The 19,556-nt window shown below is 38.6% G+C and overlaps 2 protein-coding genes across 8 annotated transcripts in view; one reads left to right on the forward strand and one right to left on the reverse strand.

The window, feature by feature from the left end:
* Positions 1-1,631: 1,631 nt before the first annotated feature.
* On the reverse strand, positions 1,632-18,376 carry hps3 (HPS3 biogenesis of lysosomal organelles complex 2 subunit 1). 7 transcript variants are annotated; one of them, XM_046053706.1, is made up of 23 exons: positions 18,131-18,149; positions 15,508-15,555; positions 14,537-14,745; positions 14,355-14,426; positions 14,047-14,140; positions 13,752-13,825; positions 13,048-13,260; positions 12,613-12,673; positions 12,094-12,182; positions 11,716-11,830; positions 10,800-10,953; positions 10,614-10,696; positions 9,852-10,026; positions 9,458-9,539; positions 9,101-9,258; positions 8,742-8,843; positions 4,948-5,056; positions 4,231-4,490; positions 3,911-4,088; positions 3,118-3,351; positions 2,430-2,627; positions 2,003-2,206; positions 1,632-1,769 (listed from the first exon to the last, which is right to left on the reverse strand). In XM_046053706.1, the coding sequence occupies exons 3-23, from the start codon at positions 14,585-14,587 to the stop codon at positions 1,647-1,649; spliced, it is 2,829 nt and encodes a 942-aa protein (XP_045909662.1). In that variant the 5' UTR covers positions 14,588-14,745; positions 15,508-15,555; positions 18,131-18,149; the 3' UTR covers positions 1,632-1,646. The 7 variants fall into 7 exon arrangements, with proteins under 7 accessions (XP_045909662.1, XP_045909660.1, XP_045909663.1 ...); XM_046053704.1 differs by lacking the exon at positions 18,131-18,149 and adding an exon at positions 15,891-16,020; XM_046053707.1 differs by lacking the exons at positions 15,508-15,555; positions 18,131-18,149 and adding an exon at positions 18,238-18,376.
* Positions 17,203-19,556, forward strand: part of LOC123974075 — a 38,033-nt gene continuing 35,679 nt past the window's right edge. The window contains exons 1-2 of the mRNA XM_046054511.1: positions 17,203-17,339; positions 18,316-18,554. The gene's annotated coding sequence lies outside the window, so the exon portion shown is untranslated. The remainder of the gene's footprint in view (positions 17,340-18,315; positions 18,555-19,556) is intronic.

The following is a 19,556-nucleotide window of genomic DNA, read 5'->3' on the forward strand; positions in this document are numbered from 1 at the left end:
ATGAGTCAAATGCTTCCCACAATCGAACCTCCAGGCTCATTGTTCAGCAAATGTTTATGTTCCCTGTATCCAACCATCTTTTTATCACCTTAGTTAGAGAATAAATTCACTGTAATATAATCAAGAGCTGTGTGTGTTGCCTATTTATAGTTCCTGCCAAGAGAATTGACCCTTTAGATATGAGACTGACTGATTTAAGATAATTGAGCGATTATTAACTAACTGATCACTAGTAATAATTGTATAATTATTCAAAACTACCTAGAGGTCCGGAGACTCTAGGATTATAACAACTCCGGTGGTGCCCTTAACGAGGAATTAAATAAAATGATTTTATGAATCTTAAAAATTCATAATTGGGTATCAATTCTCATAAATTTATTAAAATGCATAACTAATAAATTTAGGTCTACTACACCAGATAAAAGTACTAAGGACATGATGAGACAAAAAGTGTGTACACCTAAGATAAGATAAAATGTTCAAATTGGGCCTAAAGTGTCAATATTTTGTGTGGCCGCCATTATTTTCCAGCACAGCCTTAACACTCTTCGGCATGGAGTGTTTGGGGTTGTTATCATGCCCTGCAGCCCAGTCTCCGAAGGGAGGGGATCATGCTCTGCTTAAGTATGTCACAGCACATGTCAGCATTCATGGTTCCCTCAATGAACTGTAGCCCCAGACCATGACACTCCCACCACCATGCTTGACTGTAGGCAAGACACACTTGTCTTTGTACTCCTCACCTGGTTGCCGCCACACACGGTTGACACCATCTGAACTAAATAGGAAGAGGCTTCCTTCTGGGATGACAGCCATGCAGACCAATTTTATGCAGTGTGCGGCGTATGGTCTGAGTACTGACAGGCTGACCCCCCCCACCCCTTCAACCTCTGCAGCAATGCTGGCAGCACTCATTTCCCAAAGACAATCTCTGGATATGACGCTGAACATGTACTCAACTTCTTTGGTCGACCATGGCGAGGCCTGTTCTGAGTGGAACCTGTCCTGTTGAACCGCAGTATGGTCTTGGCCACCGTGCTGCAGCTTAGTTTCAGGATCTTGCTAGTCTTCTTACAGCCTTGGCCATCTTTATGTAGAGCAACAATTCTTTTTTGTAAGACCCTTAGATTGTTCTTTGCCATGTTGAACTTCCAGTGACCAGTATGAGGGAGTGTGAGAGTGATAACACCAAATTTAACACACTTGCTCCCCATTCACACCTGAGACCTTGTAACCCTAACAAGTCACATGACACCAGGGAGAGAAAATGGCTAATGGGTCCCAATTTGGACAATTTCACTTTGGGGTGTACTCACTTTTGTTGCCAGCGGTTTAGACATTAATGGCTGGGTGATGTGTTATTTTGAGGGGACAGCAAATTTACACTGTTATACAAGCAGTACACTCACTACTTTACATTGTAGCAAAGTGCAATTCTACAGTGTTTCTACAGATATAATCAAATATTTACAATAATGTGAGGGGTGTACTCACTTTTGTGAGATACTATACATACCACATACATAGAAATGCTGATTTACAGCTGTTTTATTTCCTACAGCTAAATGTGGCTCTTAATTCCAGATACTTAGTGAGGAAAATGTATTTGTGCCACCTAGAAGCAGGCATATTTTGTCCACACTTCACAACATTTCATTTACCTGCAGTTTATGAAGCGCCTCCTGGTGTTGGAAACTGGTAGTGTGAACTGGACTGAGAACTGTAAGCCATGGGTACAGAGCACCGTAATGGGAGCACGAGTTGATCTGAAACATACACCAATATATGTGGCCTCTTAGTATATGAGAGTGATGTCCATGTGATTTCGTGATTTCTGAATATGACACTATTTATACAAATAGCACAATTGTTTTGGCAACCAATTAAGATGGTGACCAAATTTCACAAGTTCAACAGAAAATGTCTTAAAAATGTGGCATTTGAATTTAACAGCTCTCTTCCAAACAAACAGAACAGCAGTCATTTTCAGCTACTGTACCAGGTCCTCAGCGCTCTTCAGCGACCTGCGTCTTGAAGTTGTATGTTGAAGGTTGGGGTGTGTATCTGAGTTTGTGTTCATCAGCCGGTCGATGTAGACAGACGTCAGTCGGAACAGAAGTTCCTGGATGACAGCTTCCTGCGAGGAGGCCATGAGCATCGCCTCCCAGAAATCCACCAGTAAGCAATTCTCATAGCCCAGTTCCTAGACACACACATTTATATTGCTACTCTTTTCGGTAGTTTCTGGGTAGGAATGTTCAAAATAGAAAAAAAAAAAAAAGGCACCATGTTTTAAAGCAGCTTGTAAGCTATAATTTTGCATAAATTCAAAGTCGCAACAGGTAATGTGAGAAATTAATAAGATGATTTTCCTCCAAGGCTCCTAGCTGTGAACCCGACACACACACACACACACACACACACACCTTGAATATGTAATCAGCCTGTTCCAGCTGAACTTTGTTGTTTTCATGTAAAGCCACCATGGCAGCGACCAGCAGTCCTGGTTGGGACTTTGCCATCTGGCGAGTCAGTGCTGTGGGACGGATGTGTGTGTGCTGGCCTCCACCTCCACCATGCAGCAACAGCTTCGACTCCTCGATGAACCCGTACACCAGCAGCATCTGAACACACACACACACAGACAGTCCTCAGGTTCATCTTTCTACAATTCAGGTTCCCAATTACGGATTCATCTGCCCTTGACTACACTGTAGGTATAACTCTATATAAATCAATTTTACGTTTCATTTGAACAATTTTTTTGCCAGGTTGTCCCTCCACAATCAAAAGTTTTTATTCATATACACCTAGTATATGTTTATTGTTATAGTGTGTAAATGATGTATTAGAAAAACTAGATATCAAGTAGCTGATCTTTTGACAGGTACAGTAGAATAACAAACATTACTTGGTCATCTAGTTAAAAGATACTAAATGTTAATGTGCTTTCATAGCAAGTATGTACTGTATTATTGGATTACAGAGACAGACTGTTCATTTAAATGCATACTGTTACAGAGTAAAGTACAGATTTCAGTTTCTTCATAATTACATAGCATCCCTAAACACAGACAGACAGACAGACACACCCCCATCCCCATCCCCTCTAACCTCAGCATGTCTTTCCATCAGCTGTGTGTACTGTGGCAGGTCGTCCAAAAGCAGCATCATAGTTGCCATAGTGATTGTCAGTGGAACCGATACACCAGCTGTGTCCTCCAGATGTTGTAAGATTCGCAGCGTCCGGGCAGGACTTAGGTTAATCATGGACGGGCTGGCACACACACTGACAAGCTGCGAGGGCTCTGATTGGCTAAAAATGTCTATGACCTGATCAGCTGCTTCCTGCAGAAAGAGAATTCTTTCATTTGACTTTTCTTAAAGTTTCCTTGTATATTAATCATCTTATTTTGGACACTGGGTGGTACCAGTGTTTAGTGTACAGCCTGTATATAAAGATGTACACTATGACAACATCTCTACGGCTCAAACTCTGGCTCTAAGTGATGTCAATAGTGCAAGATGGCAGCGCCCATGTACGGGATATTTTGGCTTCTGATTAACTGATGAACTGATATAAAAATGATACAGTGGCTGGGATATAACCTATAAATTGTAAAATAAACATGTAGTCATGTAAGCTAAGACATTAACATTGAAGGTTGGCCGTATTCAGAGATAATTTAGTTGCTATCTAAGATAAAGTGCACAGAAGCAGATAGAGAATGATAGCTTTAAGTTGATTTGTTCCACGTTGTAATGCTGCAGGGTAATGTAATAACGACTTATTCAATATGTCACCTTCAAAACAAATCTCAAAATATCTGGCTGTAAAAGTCTCCCATCACAAGTACAATGCAAGCAGCATGTGAAGGTTTATTCTTTTTTTAATGTTTGTGTGTACCTGACTGAGGCTCTGCTCCGTTTCTTCTAAAAGGTAATGCACCAGGTAAAACAGGAAGCCGGGGCCGTAAGAGTGAGGGCTGCTGGGAAGAGGGTGGTTCCTGGCCATGACCTCTGTGACTGACAGACCCGACATTCTGTAGTACGGCAAAGCCAGGTGGCAGTCCTTCTGACTGCCCCTAACAGAACAGACAACAATCAAGAATTAGTGCTGAAACAACTTTTAGCTTAACTCTTATAACCTAAATTAATTTTAAGGGGTGTGTACTGAGATTAAAACCTTATTAAGGTGTTTCTAAAGCTGATTTAAGTGTGTTTTACCTGCTGAAACTATCTCCCAGCTGTGCACAGTTCTGCCTGAGTGCCTCCTCCAGTTCTTGACTGTCTGTCTGTGCAGCTGTCTGTTTCTCAGCCGGTTTGTCCGCATTTGTCTGCAGAGAAACGTCAGGGTCGTCCTCAGTGTTCTCTTGCTCTGATGTTCGGAGTAAGGAGGCACGGAGGAGGAGGTGAGCTTCACTGAGGAGGTGACGAAGGCTTTGGCCTTGTGGGTTGGTCTCTGCATACCGCTGGCTGTATTCAACCTGATATACACACAAGGGAGTGTACAGACAGATAAACATACAGTTTACGTGTCTTTTCTGTGTGTAATCGAGTCCTGAAACCTTATTTTAAGTTAAAAACAAAATTACATAAAAAATGTTCTCTCATTTTAGAAAACATCTAAAGCAAAAGCATTTGTCATGGAAAGAAGTTAATCTTGCTACATTGAAAAAAGTTACGTTTTTATGAGATAAAACTTTAAGGAATCAATTACAAAATGTCTTGATACAGTGATATGTGCCATTAATCTGTTTTCTGCTTGTTAAACCTTTGATTTTTGTTCTGGTGTTATTTATTTAGTCTTTCATAATTGTCATTAATAATTTGCATACTGAATAAATGTACAAAATAAACAAGTACTCAAACACAAGATCAGACATTCAGCTTGAGCTGTTTGTTTTTGTTAACGAATAGTTGGAGTGATCATGTCTGTGTTACCATCTCTTGGTAAAGAGCGAGGGGGGAGACGGTGTCGACCACATAGATGTTCCATCCATGTCCTGTTGAACTGGTTTCTCTGACAGAAGAGATTGTCCATTTCCTGCTCCTGAGGTCAGAGGTCAACACAGAGGGGTAACAAAAAGTTTACTCAAACAGAGTTACGAGTTAAATCCAATAACTGTTTTTAGATGTAGAGTAGATGTTCTGAAATGTTTGAACAGCAGATTTTGAGATTCAAAGTGAATTTTTGGAATCACTGATGACACACAAAAGGACAATGAGTGGAAAATATAAATGTGGGTTAGATGCCACGCATCAATGTGTTGGCCCCAGTCTGGACTGGAGTCTTGAAACTGGGATTCGGTGTGATATATCTCCTATTTAAATTTGGAAAATAATTGCCTAAGGACTCCTAGAAATATCAACCAGAACTGTTGTTCTTCTCTGCAGTTTCTTTACCATCCATCCATCCATCCATCGTCAACCACTTATCCTGTGTACAGGGTTGCGGGGGCTGGAGCCAATCCCAGCTGACATTGGGCGAAAGGCGGGGTACACCCTGGACAGGTCACCAGTCTATCGCAGAGTTTCTTTACCATAATTGTTTTAAATAATTTTTGGTTCCTTTGGTTTGGAGAGGTTTTTAATATATATATATATATTTTTTTTTCTGTGACTACAATCAAGACATCTACAGACAGAATACTGACCGGTACATGACAGGTTTTCCTTACATTAAGTTGAAAAATTAAGTGTGTCATGACATTGATTGTACACTGTGATCATGGATGCTACTAGTATCTACATCATATACACCAATAGTACTCCCAGTATAGAACAACCTCTTGGATATTGTGATATATTATACATCATGTTAACATGGTGTGATGGTCACAAAGTACAATGTATTTGTGTGTATGTTTATGGTTATGTTCTGCAATAGATTGCATGGTAAGGGGTTTGTGCATGACAGGGATTTACAACACTGAAATACTACTAAATTGCTGCTCTGTCTCTGCCTTTATTGCCTGTCGCCATATTTGAGGATGCTATTTAAAATATTTTTGTTTTTTTAAAGGTTCAGGTTGTAAGATTTAGTGCTATCTAGTGGCAAGGGTTGCGAATAGCAACCATCTGTCCAGTCTACCACTGCACCCTAACCTTTCAAAGAGCGTAGGCTACAACAGCACAAAAGGTATCTCTTCTGAGACAGCAGAGAGTAGCCAGTAAAGAAATGAGGGTTCTTTAGGTATATTTATTAAGAAATTATATTTACTTAATTATTCAGTAAAACCATATTATTATTATTATTGTGACTTGGCTGCTGACAGATAACATGGAAAATGTAAGCCAAGAGTGTGAAACACTGTCACTGTTTCTGCACCACAGTCCATTATAAACCACACATTAGATAAAGTTTATTCAAACACTGACAAGGGAAACACATTCATTCTCTCTGTGAATATGGACCATCACCAAAACTGCCCGCCAACATTAATATCTGACCCGCTGCCAGATTATGGTGCTTTGATTGTGGCAAAAAAATATAAATAAATAAATACTTTGATAGCGGTGCTGAAACAGATCTTAGTCATGGCAGCAACTGCTACTCATATAATCACTTCTTCTTTAGTGGTTTTGCCTACAAAATAAAAGTGCAAGAAGCTTGTTAACTGTAATGTAGTATTTGGACTTGAACTGAGCTTTTATTTTGAAAAGCTCTGAACAACATTTAAAAAAAGAGTCTGTAGCCTGCTTGACACACCTCTGAAAGAGCCGTCAGAAAATCTGATTCCTCTAAATGTCCTCTGCGTGGAGATACTGGGGAACTGGAAAATAGTCCGTAGGTTGATGGATGCGGATCAAACACAGAAACAAATGCAGTGTAGCACATGCCGTGATCTGAGAAACATTCGCTGCAGAATCCATTTGTTGAAGAGAGAAAAAAATTTGTCTTGCAGTGAGATCGAACCCCCCCACTCTTAGGTTGCAAGTCCTGCGTGAGTCATTCTTATGGCTTATATTCTCATCTACCATCTAATGGTTAAAAATATTGTTCCAATTCAAAACTTATTTGCAGACCCCTGCTGTATATTATTTCTACTACTTCTTCTAATGTACATATCAACATAGTGATAAAGTGTCTGCACTGCCTGAATTCTACCAGAAGTAGAAGAAGAAGAACGTAGTGACGAAACGCGCCCTGTAGTGCTGTTTTTCCGTTTTCAGCTGCTGTAGAAACATGACGATGCAACGTGGCGACGTCCATGGAAGGGGGTGCCCGCGGTTATGGAGATATTTGGCTCATTCTGAGGTAATAAAAACATAATGTTTTATTATGTGAGATCTTTACACACCACTGAAAACAGTTATGGATCTTATATTGCATTTCAGTTGATAGATCCTCAGAAATATTACACACTGAACCTTTAAGGTGTTGAATCTACAACTACAGGTGTGCGCAACATTGCATCAATGTTACACACACAAAAACATATTGAATTGCAAGTGTTACTAAAAAAACAGGAACCTGTCCAGTAAAGTAGGATTATTTAGTTAGATGAGTAAAATCCAAAACTTTTTATTTCAGTTCAAACGTGATTAGTTTGTGAGCAAAACGTCACACACACTGGGAGCAGTTAGGCAGGTTATGGTTGGATAAGTTTAGGAACTACAACAGGAAATGTTGTCACTTTTAGACCAAGCCATGTTTTAGGGCCTCAGAGCTTAATTATTAAGTTTTGTACAGGAGGTAAAGCCATAACTGCTAAGGGATTAGTAACAAAATGGGTACACTTATTTTACACTTTTTTTTTTTTTTATTATAAATATTTTATTTATATAGTGCTAAATCATAACATAAATTGCACTTTTTATATAGAGCAAGTCTAGACCTTACTCTTTGTAATATTATTTACCTAACAATTCCCACCATGAGCAAGCGACAGTGGGAAAGAAATAAAATTATACAATAAAAGATAAATAAAGGGGCTTGAAATATGAAGAATCAGTGCTTAAAATGTTTCTTGAATGAAAAGAATTTACTTTTCTTGGCAGGAAAATATTTTGCTACTGTCAAATGTAATCTTGAAATAAAAGACTTTTTGTTGGCAGTTTTTCAATAACTGTGTAAATATTGATGTAGTTTGCCATTCCTTATATACCTGATATACTGTATATCAATGATCATGTGTATTCTAAATACTTGATTAGCACCATCAATGTTAATCCAAAATCAGCTTCATAATTTCAGAATTTAAGTCTGAATTTATCATAAATGTTTAACTTCTTATTCAATATAATTAAGTGAGCATCTAATAATTTTTTTTTAATATAGGGCTCCTCACAGGGGAAATTCTGTTTTTTTTTATTTTTGCTGAACAGTCAAATAAAAAAATGTTCTAGTACCTTTCTTTTTAAAAAATAAAGTACTACCTTTACTTCCTTTATCAACATGGTTAGACTGAGGCAGAGATACCTTGACATGTTGAACCTTCTTCACAAGGTATTTATCATCACAATACTCAAGTTAAGGCTGATAGCAGTTAGCAATATTAGTTCCAAATGCAAAAAACAGAAACTTTAATGGAAGCTGAGAGAGAAGATACATTTGTGACATTAAAAAGTGAAAGAGAATCCAAACAGTCGAGTTTCCCTTTCAAATAAAGGGCTAATCTAATGATTCGGTTAACACTCATCTGCTAATGTGAGTATTTCGAGTGTTTCTGGTGTTGCAGCTTGGCCTGGAAGTGACAACAGACACTGACGGGGGTGGATGGGTTTTGTCTTACAGGAAGGGGCGTGATAGAAGGCTCTCCAGAGCTGGGGTGGTTGCGGGATCGATTCCCACCGCCAGGAAAATACCAGTCAGCATGGTGTGTTCTTTCAACTCGCTAAAATAACAACACACACATACAGTAAACAGGTTTATGATGCATGTATACACACACACACACACACACACACACACACACACGCTGAGAAACCCCTCTTTAGAGTATTCTGGTACCCGCAGGGAGGTATCTGAGGACATATCTGATGAAGCTTCTAAAACTAAAACACCATCATAGCCATGTGTGTTTCTGTATGGGTGTGTGTTTAACTCAGTGTATTGTTTGTGTGCGTGAGTGTGTGTATGAATGTGACTTACAGGCCTCTGCGGTGTGTGTTGCGTTCGGTCTCCTCTGGTGTCTCTGTGTCAGCGGTGGAGAGCAGGACAACATGGCGGCCGTAGACGCACACTGACCGCAGACCAATAAACAACTGCATCCTGAGCGCACATACCTCCAGGCTGCAGGGCGGGCAGGCCTACAAACACACACACACGCACGATTATTTAAGGATACAGATGTGCTGATAAACAGAGACAAAGCCACTGACCACAAGCAAGGGCACTCGCAAATATAGACAAATATTTAAATATATCTTCTAGTGTAAATAAATACCATATATTAGTACGCTCAACACCATAAACCCAAAAAGCAAGGTTTTAAGATTAGGCTGATACCTTCATGGTGGTATCGATGTAGGGGTCTTCGATCCTGGCTGCTACTGCTGCACAGCGCACAGTGAAACACTGCAATGCACTCCTACCGGGAACGCACAGAAATCTAGTAACAAACTCACTTGTATGCCAAACACAAATCTTCAGATCAGAGTAATAAACATGCTCCATCTTAAGTCACTTAGTCCTGTACAAAGACTTTGAATGAAGGTGAAGCATTCAGTTTCGGTTTCAAAAGACTAAATGTTAGTTAAATGATTCGTCAAGACTGTTGCTTTTTTATTTTTTAAACAATGTGAGAATGATGTGTGGATTTGTCATATCAAGTGTTCTAATTGAAAGCGGTGATTCAAAGAAGATGAAATGATTTTCATAACAAATCAGACGGCAGACATACTTTGTGATGACATGCAACAGGTGGTCTGTCAGCACCGCCTCCAGGACCTTCTCTGGATACTGGTAGGCTGAGAGAAGCTCGACACCACCCTTCAGACTGTACAGGTAGCCGACAGTGGGGAGAGAGAAGAAGCAGAACACACATGCTGGTTCTTCCAGAGAAACTGACTGTTTACCTGGAGAGAGAAAGACAGAAGCAGAAACAATGTTTGACAAAAAAATCTTACTGTAATGTTGACTCTCAAAAGAGCTTTCAACAGCATAACAGAGTTTTGTAAACAATATTGTGGTCACCAAATAATGTATACTCACAGACATCATGACAATCATGTAAAACCCTCACACAATTACTAAAAAGACCAGTATTCACTTACATATATAATCTTATTTAATCAGTGAAAGAATATGACATAATTTCATCATTTTCCAAAACTGACAAACTTTCACTTAAAGAGTAGAAGCTCAATTTGATGAGATAAGATGGTGACAATTACTTTTTTGAAAAAGAAGGGAAACTGCTCTGATAATGTGTAAAACAACTCTCAGTCAACTAAACAAATTAGATCTTGAATGTAAAATGAGCTGCAGTGAATGTTATGCAGGGCTTTGCTTCAACGGGGTAGGCAGCAGAATAGTAGGGTTAAATTAAAGTATAACTGACTTGAATATATAAATGGTATATGCTGCTTTTATAGTGACACCCTTTATTTCGATGTGTCGGTCTACATGTGTCTCTGTATCTCATCCTGTATACTGTACTGACTAGTGAACAGAGGGTAGAGCTGTAGGGAGTGGAGTTGAGTCTCCTGCACACTGCAGCCCTGGGAGAAATCTGGAGTAAAACGCCTGCAAAAGAGAAATTAATCGTCAAATACACCTTACATAGCAAAAATACACTCCCTGTAAAGATCTAAAGGTCCAACAGGGTCGCAGAAATACAAGCACACACCTGAAGAGAACGTATGACAGTGTGTACTGTCCTCTGTCCTCCAGTCCGGTCTTTTCAATGCTGACAGGGATGTCACAGTCTTTAGCTCGATCACCGAGCAACTCTTGGTGTCTCGGGAGGAACAGAAAGTCAGACTGACCTTCTAGATGATCTTCTGCACACACACACAAATACATAAACACACATCACATATGTTTCTCTTATGCAGTCCACCAAACTAAAGCTTGATGAAAATATATAAATACATATCCAACAGCTTTTGGCAAACTTGATTAGCTTAAAGATCCACAGACGTGAAGACATAAAAATACCCTTCTTGGAATAATAATTACTCCCTCATTGAAAAAAATCTATCAATATACTATTCTTGTTCATTTCAAAAGTTTAACTGCAGGAATTTCCTTAGTCTTTACAGAAAAGTCTATTCTCAATGTATGTGCAATGGAGTTTTTAGGTTTTCACATCACACTTGTGCATACTGGAATATGATTGGCTTCCAAACTACTTGTAATGTCACAAAATCATGCTCATACAAACATCCATCCTAAAGATACATTTTGAGATACAGATGTGATACAGAGTTCAAAGATTTTTGCCACAAGACATTATGGTCTCAGTAGCTAATTTCATCATATGTGTCTCATGGTGGCAATTTTGAGAATCATTATGATGAAATTTGTTTTGGGGTGCCTTTGGTTGATTGAGAAGTGTTTTAGCCAATCACATTAAGCAGTGATGACCTCAGCAACAATGAGGCCTCGTCCCTTTGCCCCAAAATTGGATTTTAGACCAAGCCAAAAAACTGCTACCAGTGGTAAACCCAAAACGTAGATTTTAGAAGCTTAAACATTTTTTGTCATTGATGGAACAACCATATGTTTTTTTTACAGTCTGTTAACTGAACATAACAAAAAACCATTATTTGTGTCCGATGATTCTTCCAGAGTTTTAGGTTCAGATGATGCATCCAGTTTCAGTACGAGCACCTCCAGCTCTCCCCGCACTGCCACATATCCTCCACACAGCGCCACCTGGGGGGCAGAGAAGGTGTTAGAGTAACAAAAGCCACAGACTGTCAATTTAGGTAGTGTGAACTTTGGAAATACCTACACCAAATCAGACGTGAATCTTCTGTTTGTGAAATTATCAAGAACTATTTAGGATTTTCTATTTATGTGTCCCGGGCATTGTTCATAGTAAAAACCAGTAAACCAGTAAAAAGGAGTGTTATTTACTTGTGTGATTGTATAGCGGATAAATAGACTACGAGGAAAAGAAAAATGTTTAAAAGTACCTGTTTCGGTTTGATTTTTGGAAGATGCAGGATAACTGAGCGTTCAAAATCCAGGATAGAAAGATTCTGGTTCGAAATTGAGGTCTGACCTAATTGCAAGGAGGAAACCATGGAAGAGTCAGCAAAGCAGACGTGTTTTCCTTTATCACAGCCCATTACCTCCTTCCAAACTAGTGATGTAGTAAATAATTTGTTTACAAGCACATTTGGCCCTTTAAAGGTTAGTAAAAAAACAACAATGATCACATAATGACTGAATTACAGAGATAACTCATTTTGTTGGTGTAACCTCATGGACACTATTTTCTAAGTGAGGACTCTACAGATAATGCACGCCGCTCAGACAGTGTGCTTTATGGCGTAAGTAATTTGTTTTTCATTTCTTGTTTTGGGGATTGTAACTGGAATATTTCACTCCAGTTTACACATTACTGACTATATATATATATATATATTTGTTTAGGTACAGAATGAGTCTTTGCCTGATGATGTGTTCACAGCAAGTGTTACTGTCCTTACCTTGACTCTGACTGGAGGTCTGCTGAGTGTTCGGCCCCATGCTCGGAAGGTTCTGCTGATTCTGCAGTTTTTTCCAGAGAAAGAAACATTATGCTACTGCAACATTTAGTGTATCAATAAGAGTCCACTTTGTTTAGAGTCGGTAACTGACAATGACAAAAACAGAAAAACCTGATGATGAAATACGACTTCTAATAATGTACCGTATTTGATATTTGAACACTTTTGTCTTAATACTTTAAGTCTTATTGACCAAATACAATAAACATTTTAATGTTGTGGAAAACTGTCACTTCCTGGGAAACAGTGAAACTCAAATGGTGACCTTATCCTGCACTTGTATGTCTATACATACAGAATAATCTAACCTTAAGATAATTCATATAAACAGTCCACAGAGGAGGTAAACTCATGGATTAGCAGGTGGGTTCTTACCAGGCTTTGCTGGTTCTGTCTCCTCAAAGTAAACAGAATCAGAGTGTTCTCGCAGCCGACCAGAAGGTCTCCTGTTACAGAGCAACATGAAACTGCAACAGGTCGCTCTGAGAGAGGCATCTCAATGATCTCCATCTGCACTCCACCCCGCATAGACGCCCCACGCAGCAGGTGGCCCAACAAACGCACCCCGACACGGGCCTTCTCCTCCGCCTGAATAGGAAGCACAACATAACTACATAAAAATAATGAATGAATGATATGTAAAGAAGTCAAAGAGGTGAAAAACTAAGCTTCATCCTCAGACCGACAGTCAAAGATGATCATCCAGGAGGTGGAAGGATTGACATCAAACTGCTCATGAGTCTGACAGTCTGGCTGTCAGACTCATGAGCTTGAAAAAGTATTTTTAAGAGCTCATTTGTCTTGGGCACATTTCCACACACACATTAGAGGACCAATTCAAACGAGGTTTAATGTTAATGCCACTATGGAGTACCAGACTGTTTGTTAAATAAAAGCTGCTATTTGTTTCTATTCTATTCCCTAGCTTAGATGACATTAAAGCAATATTTTGGTTTAAATTAAGATCACAAATCTTTATCTCAAATCATTTCAAAAACAGGGGGCAGAACAGAGTGTAGTTACATCTCATAACACTATGATATGGTATTTAAAGTATTTGTCAGAAAGCTTAGCTGTACCTGGTAGCGCCAGTTGGTGTAGGCTCTCAGGTAGATGGCGCTGTTCTTTTCCTCAATGGTCACCAGGTAATCTCCTGGATGTGAGGGGAGAAGTTGAAAGAATAACAAGGATGTAAAAATGTTGCTTCTTTTTTATGCCTAATCTCTTTATCTATCCATCTCACACTGTTACCACTACTGTTATCAGCTGCCATACTCCCATATTACACGAAAAACAAATGAACCGCTAAAGGTGAATGTCAATACATGTGTGTCGCTGCTGTTGCTGACAAAGGAAGAGAGGAAATGTTTTTACCTATCTTGCTGTGCTGGATGCTCTTCACAGTGCCCATGGTGGCAAAGCGACAGATGAGAGGGCATCCCTCCTTCTCCACACTGTAGGCATCCACCTTGGTTTAGGTCATTGCATCACAACACAGTCAGTATCCTGCACAAATCTTTCATCTCCAAAAGATAAACTGATTATTTTCCCACAATCTGCAGACATTTAGGTATGTTTTTTTATGAGGTTACACTTATGCTGTATATAAGGGTTAATATTAGCTTTTTAATAATGATCGGATGGGGCAACTATGTTTTAAAATGTGTATATATTAAGTTAACCTTGCATCCTCCAGTAGCCACCACGAACAGGGCTCCACCTCCACAGCAGACCAGTCCAGGCTCCTGCTCCACCTGAGCAACAGAGAGGGATGGTAGACTAGTAAAAAATATACAAATAATACATTTGGATCATCAGTGGTTATGATTTTTTGTTTAAACAGAATCAGCCAGACTTCACTTACCTGTACTATCTGCTGTGAGGAGAAAGGATGGCAGTTGTAGACATGCACCATGTTTAGTCCGCCTGTTGCAGAGAGGATTGCATCCAGGGTGGAAATCTAACTAATTGTTTACAGCTGCTTTCTCTTCTTTTGATGGTTGAGACATCTATATTCTCTACTCCTGTATCTGTGTTTCTTGGAAACTTCATCCAGCAGGACGTCTACCATCACTTTAAAAAAAAAAAAACGCATTCAAAAGCATTTTAATTAAGTCCAATGCAATCTTGCTTAAGAACATAAGACTCTCATAAGAGGTGGACAATTGAAACAATCATATCAGGCTCTAATGGGACTTATGATTTTTGGTTTTCAGTTTTCATACAGTAAAATAGGTTCAGGTCACACCGTTAAAAAAAACAAAATGTATTTTCTCAGATGCCTCTTGTGGTATTAACTGTGCAGATAGGTTGCACATAACATGAAGCACAATTAGTAGATTAATAGATTAGTCCATCAACAAAAAAAGCCTAAATCTTCTCTGTTTCAGCTTCTCAAATGTGAGGATTTGCTGTTCATTGTAATATTTGACAGTACACTGAAACCGAATCTTTGGATTTTGGACTGTTGGTCTGACAAGACAAGCAAATTCAAGACATCACCATGGCAATGACAGATTTCACTATTTCTAAACACCTAGTCATAACTCATAGACTAAACGGTTAATCAAGAAAATACTTTTTATAGATAATTTTAAAATCTTTAGTTGCTGCCCTAATGTAATATCACGTGTAAAAACACCTTTTACTTGTAGGCTAGTAATTCAAATAACAGCAAATTTGGTACAATTTCACATGACCAATACAATAGAGATAAATTGAATCATGTTAGTGCATTGAAAATTACTTTTTTTAAAGCAACCTATCTTAGTAGTAGTTCCCAGGAAAACTGTTGGACTGGATAAGTAACAAGAACGATCTGCATTCATTCCTCACCTTACATGTTTCTTCTTTTGTAGAATGACCACTGACCAGAATGCCTCCCTGTTTGGTCATCACATCAAGCGAAAACCATCACTCCAAAACCCAAAGCACCACAGTTATCTCTATCAGCATATCGATATCGACATCGAGGCATTCACTCAACATATAACTCAAATATTGAATCCATCTTTCCCTGCATCTCTGGCAGTCTATCAAGAGTTGAAACAGGGCTATTTTGTCCCGTGTGTGTTTCTCTAATCGATATCACATGCCGCAGTCTTGTGAGCAGCAGAGGGTGTACCAGTTCAATTCAGTATTTCCTCTTCGGTTTACTTACACTTTAGTCTAAAGTTGAAATATTTACAGAAAAGAAGTAACAGCTCTTAACTACCTACCCGGACCAGATCCTCGGTTTCTTCTCTTCTCTTATTTAACTATTCCACGCAGAAGTTTATTGATTTTACGTTATAAAGCAGGAAGTGAACCGTCAACCACAACAGCAAAGCGCCCGCCCACTCTCAATTTTCATTGGCTATAATTGCTGGTCGTATTGCGTTTGATGTTCTCATTGGTTATCGAGCTGTCACAGTCGAACTCATGGATCTTCCTCTGTTATGACAGTTTTTGTTTCACTGTATTTCCTCATCATTTTGTGGCTGTATAAACACCCGGGTGCAGTTTTGATAAGAAAGATTAATTAATAAGTACTAGTTTTGAAAGAGAAAACACTTATATATAGGTTAGTAGAAAGTATTAAAAATAGAAAAAAAACCCAACAACATTATGTGCATACACTGTGATAAAAAAGGTTTTCACTGCCCTATTTAAAAAAACAAAAACAAAATGTTGTACCATGCTTGGCAAAGGTCCCGGTTTGGATTCCAGTTTTTAATGTTTCTTAAAAAACAAAGAAAAATGTCTTCCTTCTAAAATTCTCATTGGTTCTGTCTATGGCCAGTCACAGCTTTCTCAAAGTCTCTGGCCATATTGAAATCTGGACAAACCAAAGACTGTCCTTGGCCAAACCTGGTGAATTAATTTCAGGGAGTGGCACCACCATCACCTTTTGTCATATCTAATATTAAATTGAATTTCTGTTTAACTGGAATTTCTGTATTCTTTAATCTCGCATTATAATCAGTCGTCATTAAAAACAGGTTTACAGACTGCTCCAAAATGAACTGTCTTCATGAGACCCAATTAATAAATTGTGGTAACACTATGTAGTGCTTTTCAGTGAGTAGTGAGGGGAATTATTTAATGACACTGAGTCACACTTTTAAATGACAGGAACATTTTACACAGGGTTCAGCTTGTGTTCGTATGCATTGAAAGAGGAAAATAAGCGTCTTTACATAATCTGTATGAATGTATGTTTTTGCAGTTCACATTGGCAGCAGAAAAGCACAAGTCTATCTCTCTGATACAGTTACTGAATAATACCACACGGGGGCAGGAGTTTATAAAAAAGAAAAGGGAATCATGGACAAGAAATATGACAAAATGTAATTGAACATCTGAAGCCAAAACATATGCTTTCAGCAGGAAATATAACTGCATGTAAAAATCTGCACATTGTAATGTGCCAGCTTCAGTGTGCTTTTTGTTTCGTTGGATGCAGAGTTCGTTTCGTGTATGTTGTTTTATGGCGTTTATTATGTAGCTTCCTGTGAGGACGGAAGTCTTTTAGTTTGAAAGGAACATGGTCGTGTATGCAAATGGTGATTGACGGTAACGGAAAGTAACGAAGATGTTAACGTTACCATCAATTTACACAGCAGAGATATTGTGTTTTATCTAAAATTAGATGTCTATTGAAAAATATCCTCGTTGTAGTCGAATAGGTAACCAGTTAATTAAGTTATGTTTGAAAACTAGTGATTTTTTTATATGATAAATTAACTACGTTGGTAACCTTAGCTAGCAAAGTTAACTATTGTTAGCTAACTAGCAAAATAAAGATTTAACGTTAAGTTAACAGATAATGGTTATTTCTATTAATCTTACTTTTCTTCTTTTGTTTTAGATTTTCTGTTCGCTAGCTCTTAGCTTAGTGGCTTTTCAAGGCAACATAACCAATACATTGCATAACTTGGACAATCAAGCAATTAAGACTATTTGTTTGGGATGCTAATGTTATAATTTTACGTTGCGTTAACGTTACATAACGTTAGTTGTAATAATAGGTTACCAAAGTCGGGGGTCAGTTTTTAGACAGAGACAGAGTCAGAGTCCCAAAAGGTGAAAACTTATTCCTGTGCGTTGATGATAAAGTAACTTAACTACAGTGGTCGTAAAACTGAAATATGTAGTAAATTATGATGTAAAGTTAGCATGATGTCTCATGTAAGTTAGTTTAGGCCCTACAGACCCTTAGGCCTTTAACTAATTAACGTTGATAACTTTACAACATTTTTAAGTGACTAATATTTCATTGCATTGTCTCATTTAGGCTTCAATTACAAAGTGGCAGAACAGAGAAAGAGCAATGCATCAAATATCAGTGAAAGATCAATAGCTTCAGCTACAGCACACATGTAATTAAACTATTTTGGATTTATAAAAAATCCAATGTCCATCAGAGGGCTAACACGTCAATTATTCCTCCCCTAAAATATTGCTGCGGAAGCATTACCTTCATTTGCATTTACTCCTCATTCTACCACTGCGGGACACAGTAATGTTACCTGCCGAAGAACCACTTTTACATGTCAAGTGTATTTTGTTGTTCTGCATAAGTACTTGAATGCGATGCGGTCGAAGTTTTATCCCTGTGCGTGAAGGCATCATCTCTCTCTCGCTCTCTCTCGGGGCTGACAGGTACTTCAAGGTTGTGGCTTTTTCCAGATCTCAGCTGAGGTGTCGACAGCAACTCAGGTTGATGTCATTGGCCGATTAAAACTTTGCCGTCACCAGTACAACGTGCCAAAACGAGGATACTATAATCAGTGCTTTAACCGTGGACTCTGCAATATATCCTCAGCAAGTGTGCAGACTGCATGCACCAGTCAGCTGCACCGCCTGCATGTCTCTGTGTGTCGCCCTGCACCTCGTACAAGGTAAGACTTATTTGTCACTTAAATGATTGGCACAATATGATTTATGAACATTCCATAGGGCAAAAATGCAGCAATGCCACAAAACATTTTCAATGTTGCCCAACAGCCATCTCTGCCTTCACCTGGCAAGATACACGTTTGTTTTACTGAGTTGGCAAATTATCTACCTGACTTGCAACTTGAACATAATTTTGTGCCCACTTCACATCAGACAAAAATTATTAATAAAACTCTGTGTGAGGAGAAAGGAAAACTGAAAGAAACTTTAAAAGGTTTGCACTGACATCTGGAAATTATGTATTTGGAGGTATTATGTAAATTTCAATCTTTTTACTTCAAGGACTTTCAAAAAGATGCACTTTCAGACCACTAAGTCTTGCTACTTAGTTATGATTCAGCATGGAATCGCATGAAACAGTGTTGAATCCTCTAAAATGATGATGTTTGCATTGTAACCTACAGGATTTAAGAAAAGAGGATTCCTCTGTCCTGGGGACCCCCTATGCTATGTCGGATCTGCTCCATAGGTCCTGTAGAAAAACAGATGCTGCTAAGATGTTTGTAGGTCTAGTATGTGCAGAATCCAGGCGCTCCCCGGAGGAATGTCCTTACCTCAGAGCTGAGTCATGCAAATTATTCCTCCCTTCTGTCTCCCATCTCCTATCTTAGAGCTGTTCTAAAATACCAGTTACATTTCATAAGTTATGAATTATTTTGAAGGATAGAGTCTTAAAATCTTCTTTTCTCCATAAAGTCCATAAAATCTAATGTCTGTGGCGACATTACAAATTATCTTCATAAATGTTCCCTGAAAAAAGTGACTTTTTACAACAGAAATAGAGGAAATAACCAAACTCCACTAAAGTTTTCAATAAAATGCCAAGAAGGATGAAACTGCAATGCAAATTGTAAGACAAATAAAATAAGACAATTCCATGCAAGTGATGACTTCTTGCAGTTCTTTACATATCCAGCATGGTGTGTTTTATATGGCAGCAAATA

This window comes from Micropterus dolomieu, linkage group LG07 (genome assembly GCF_021292245.1).
Source record: "Micropterus dolomieu isolate WLL.071019.BEF.003 ecotype Adirondacks linkage group LG07, ASM2129224v1, whole genome shotgun sequence".
NCBI lineage: Eukaryota > Metazoa > Chordata > Actinopteri > Centrarchiformes > Centrarchidae > Micropterus > Micropterus dolomieu.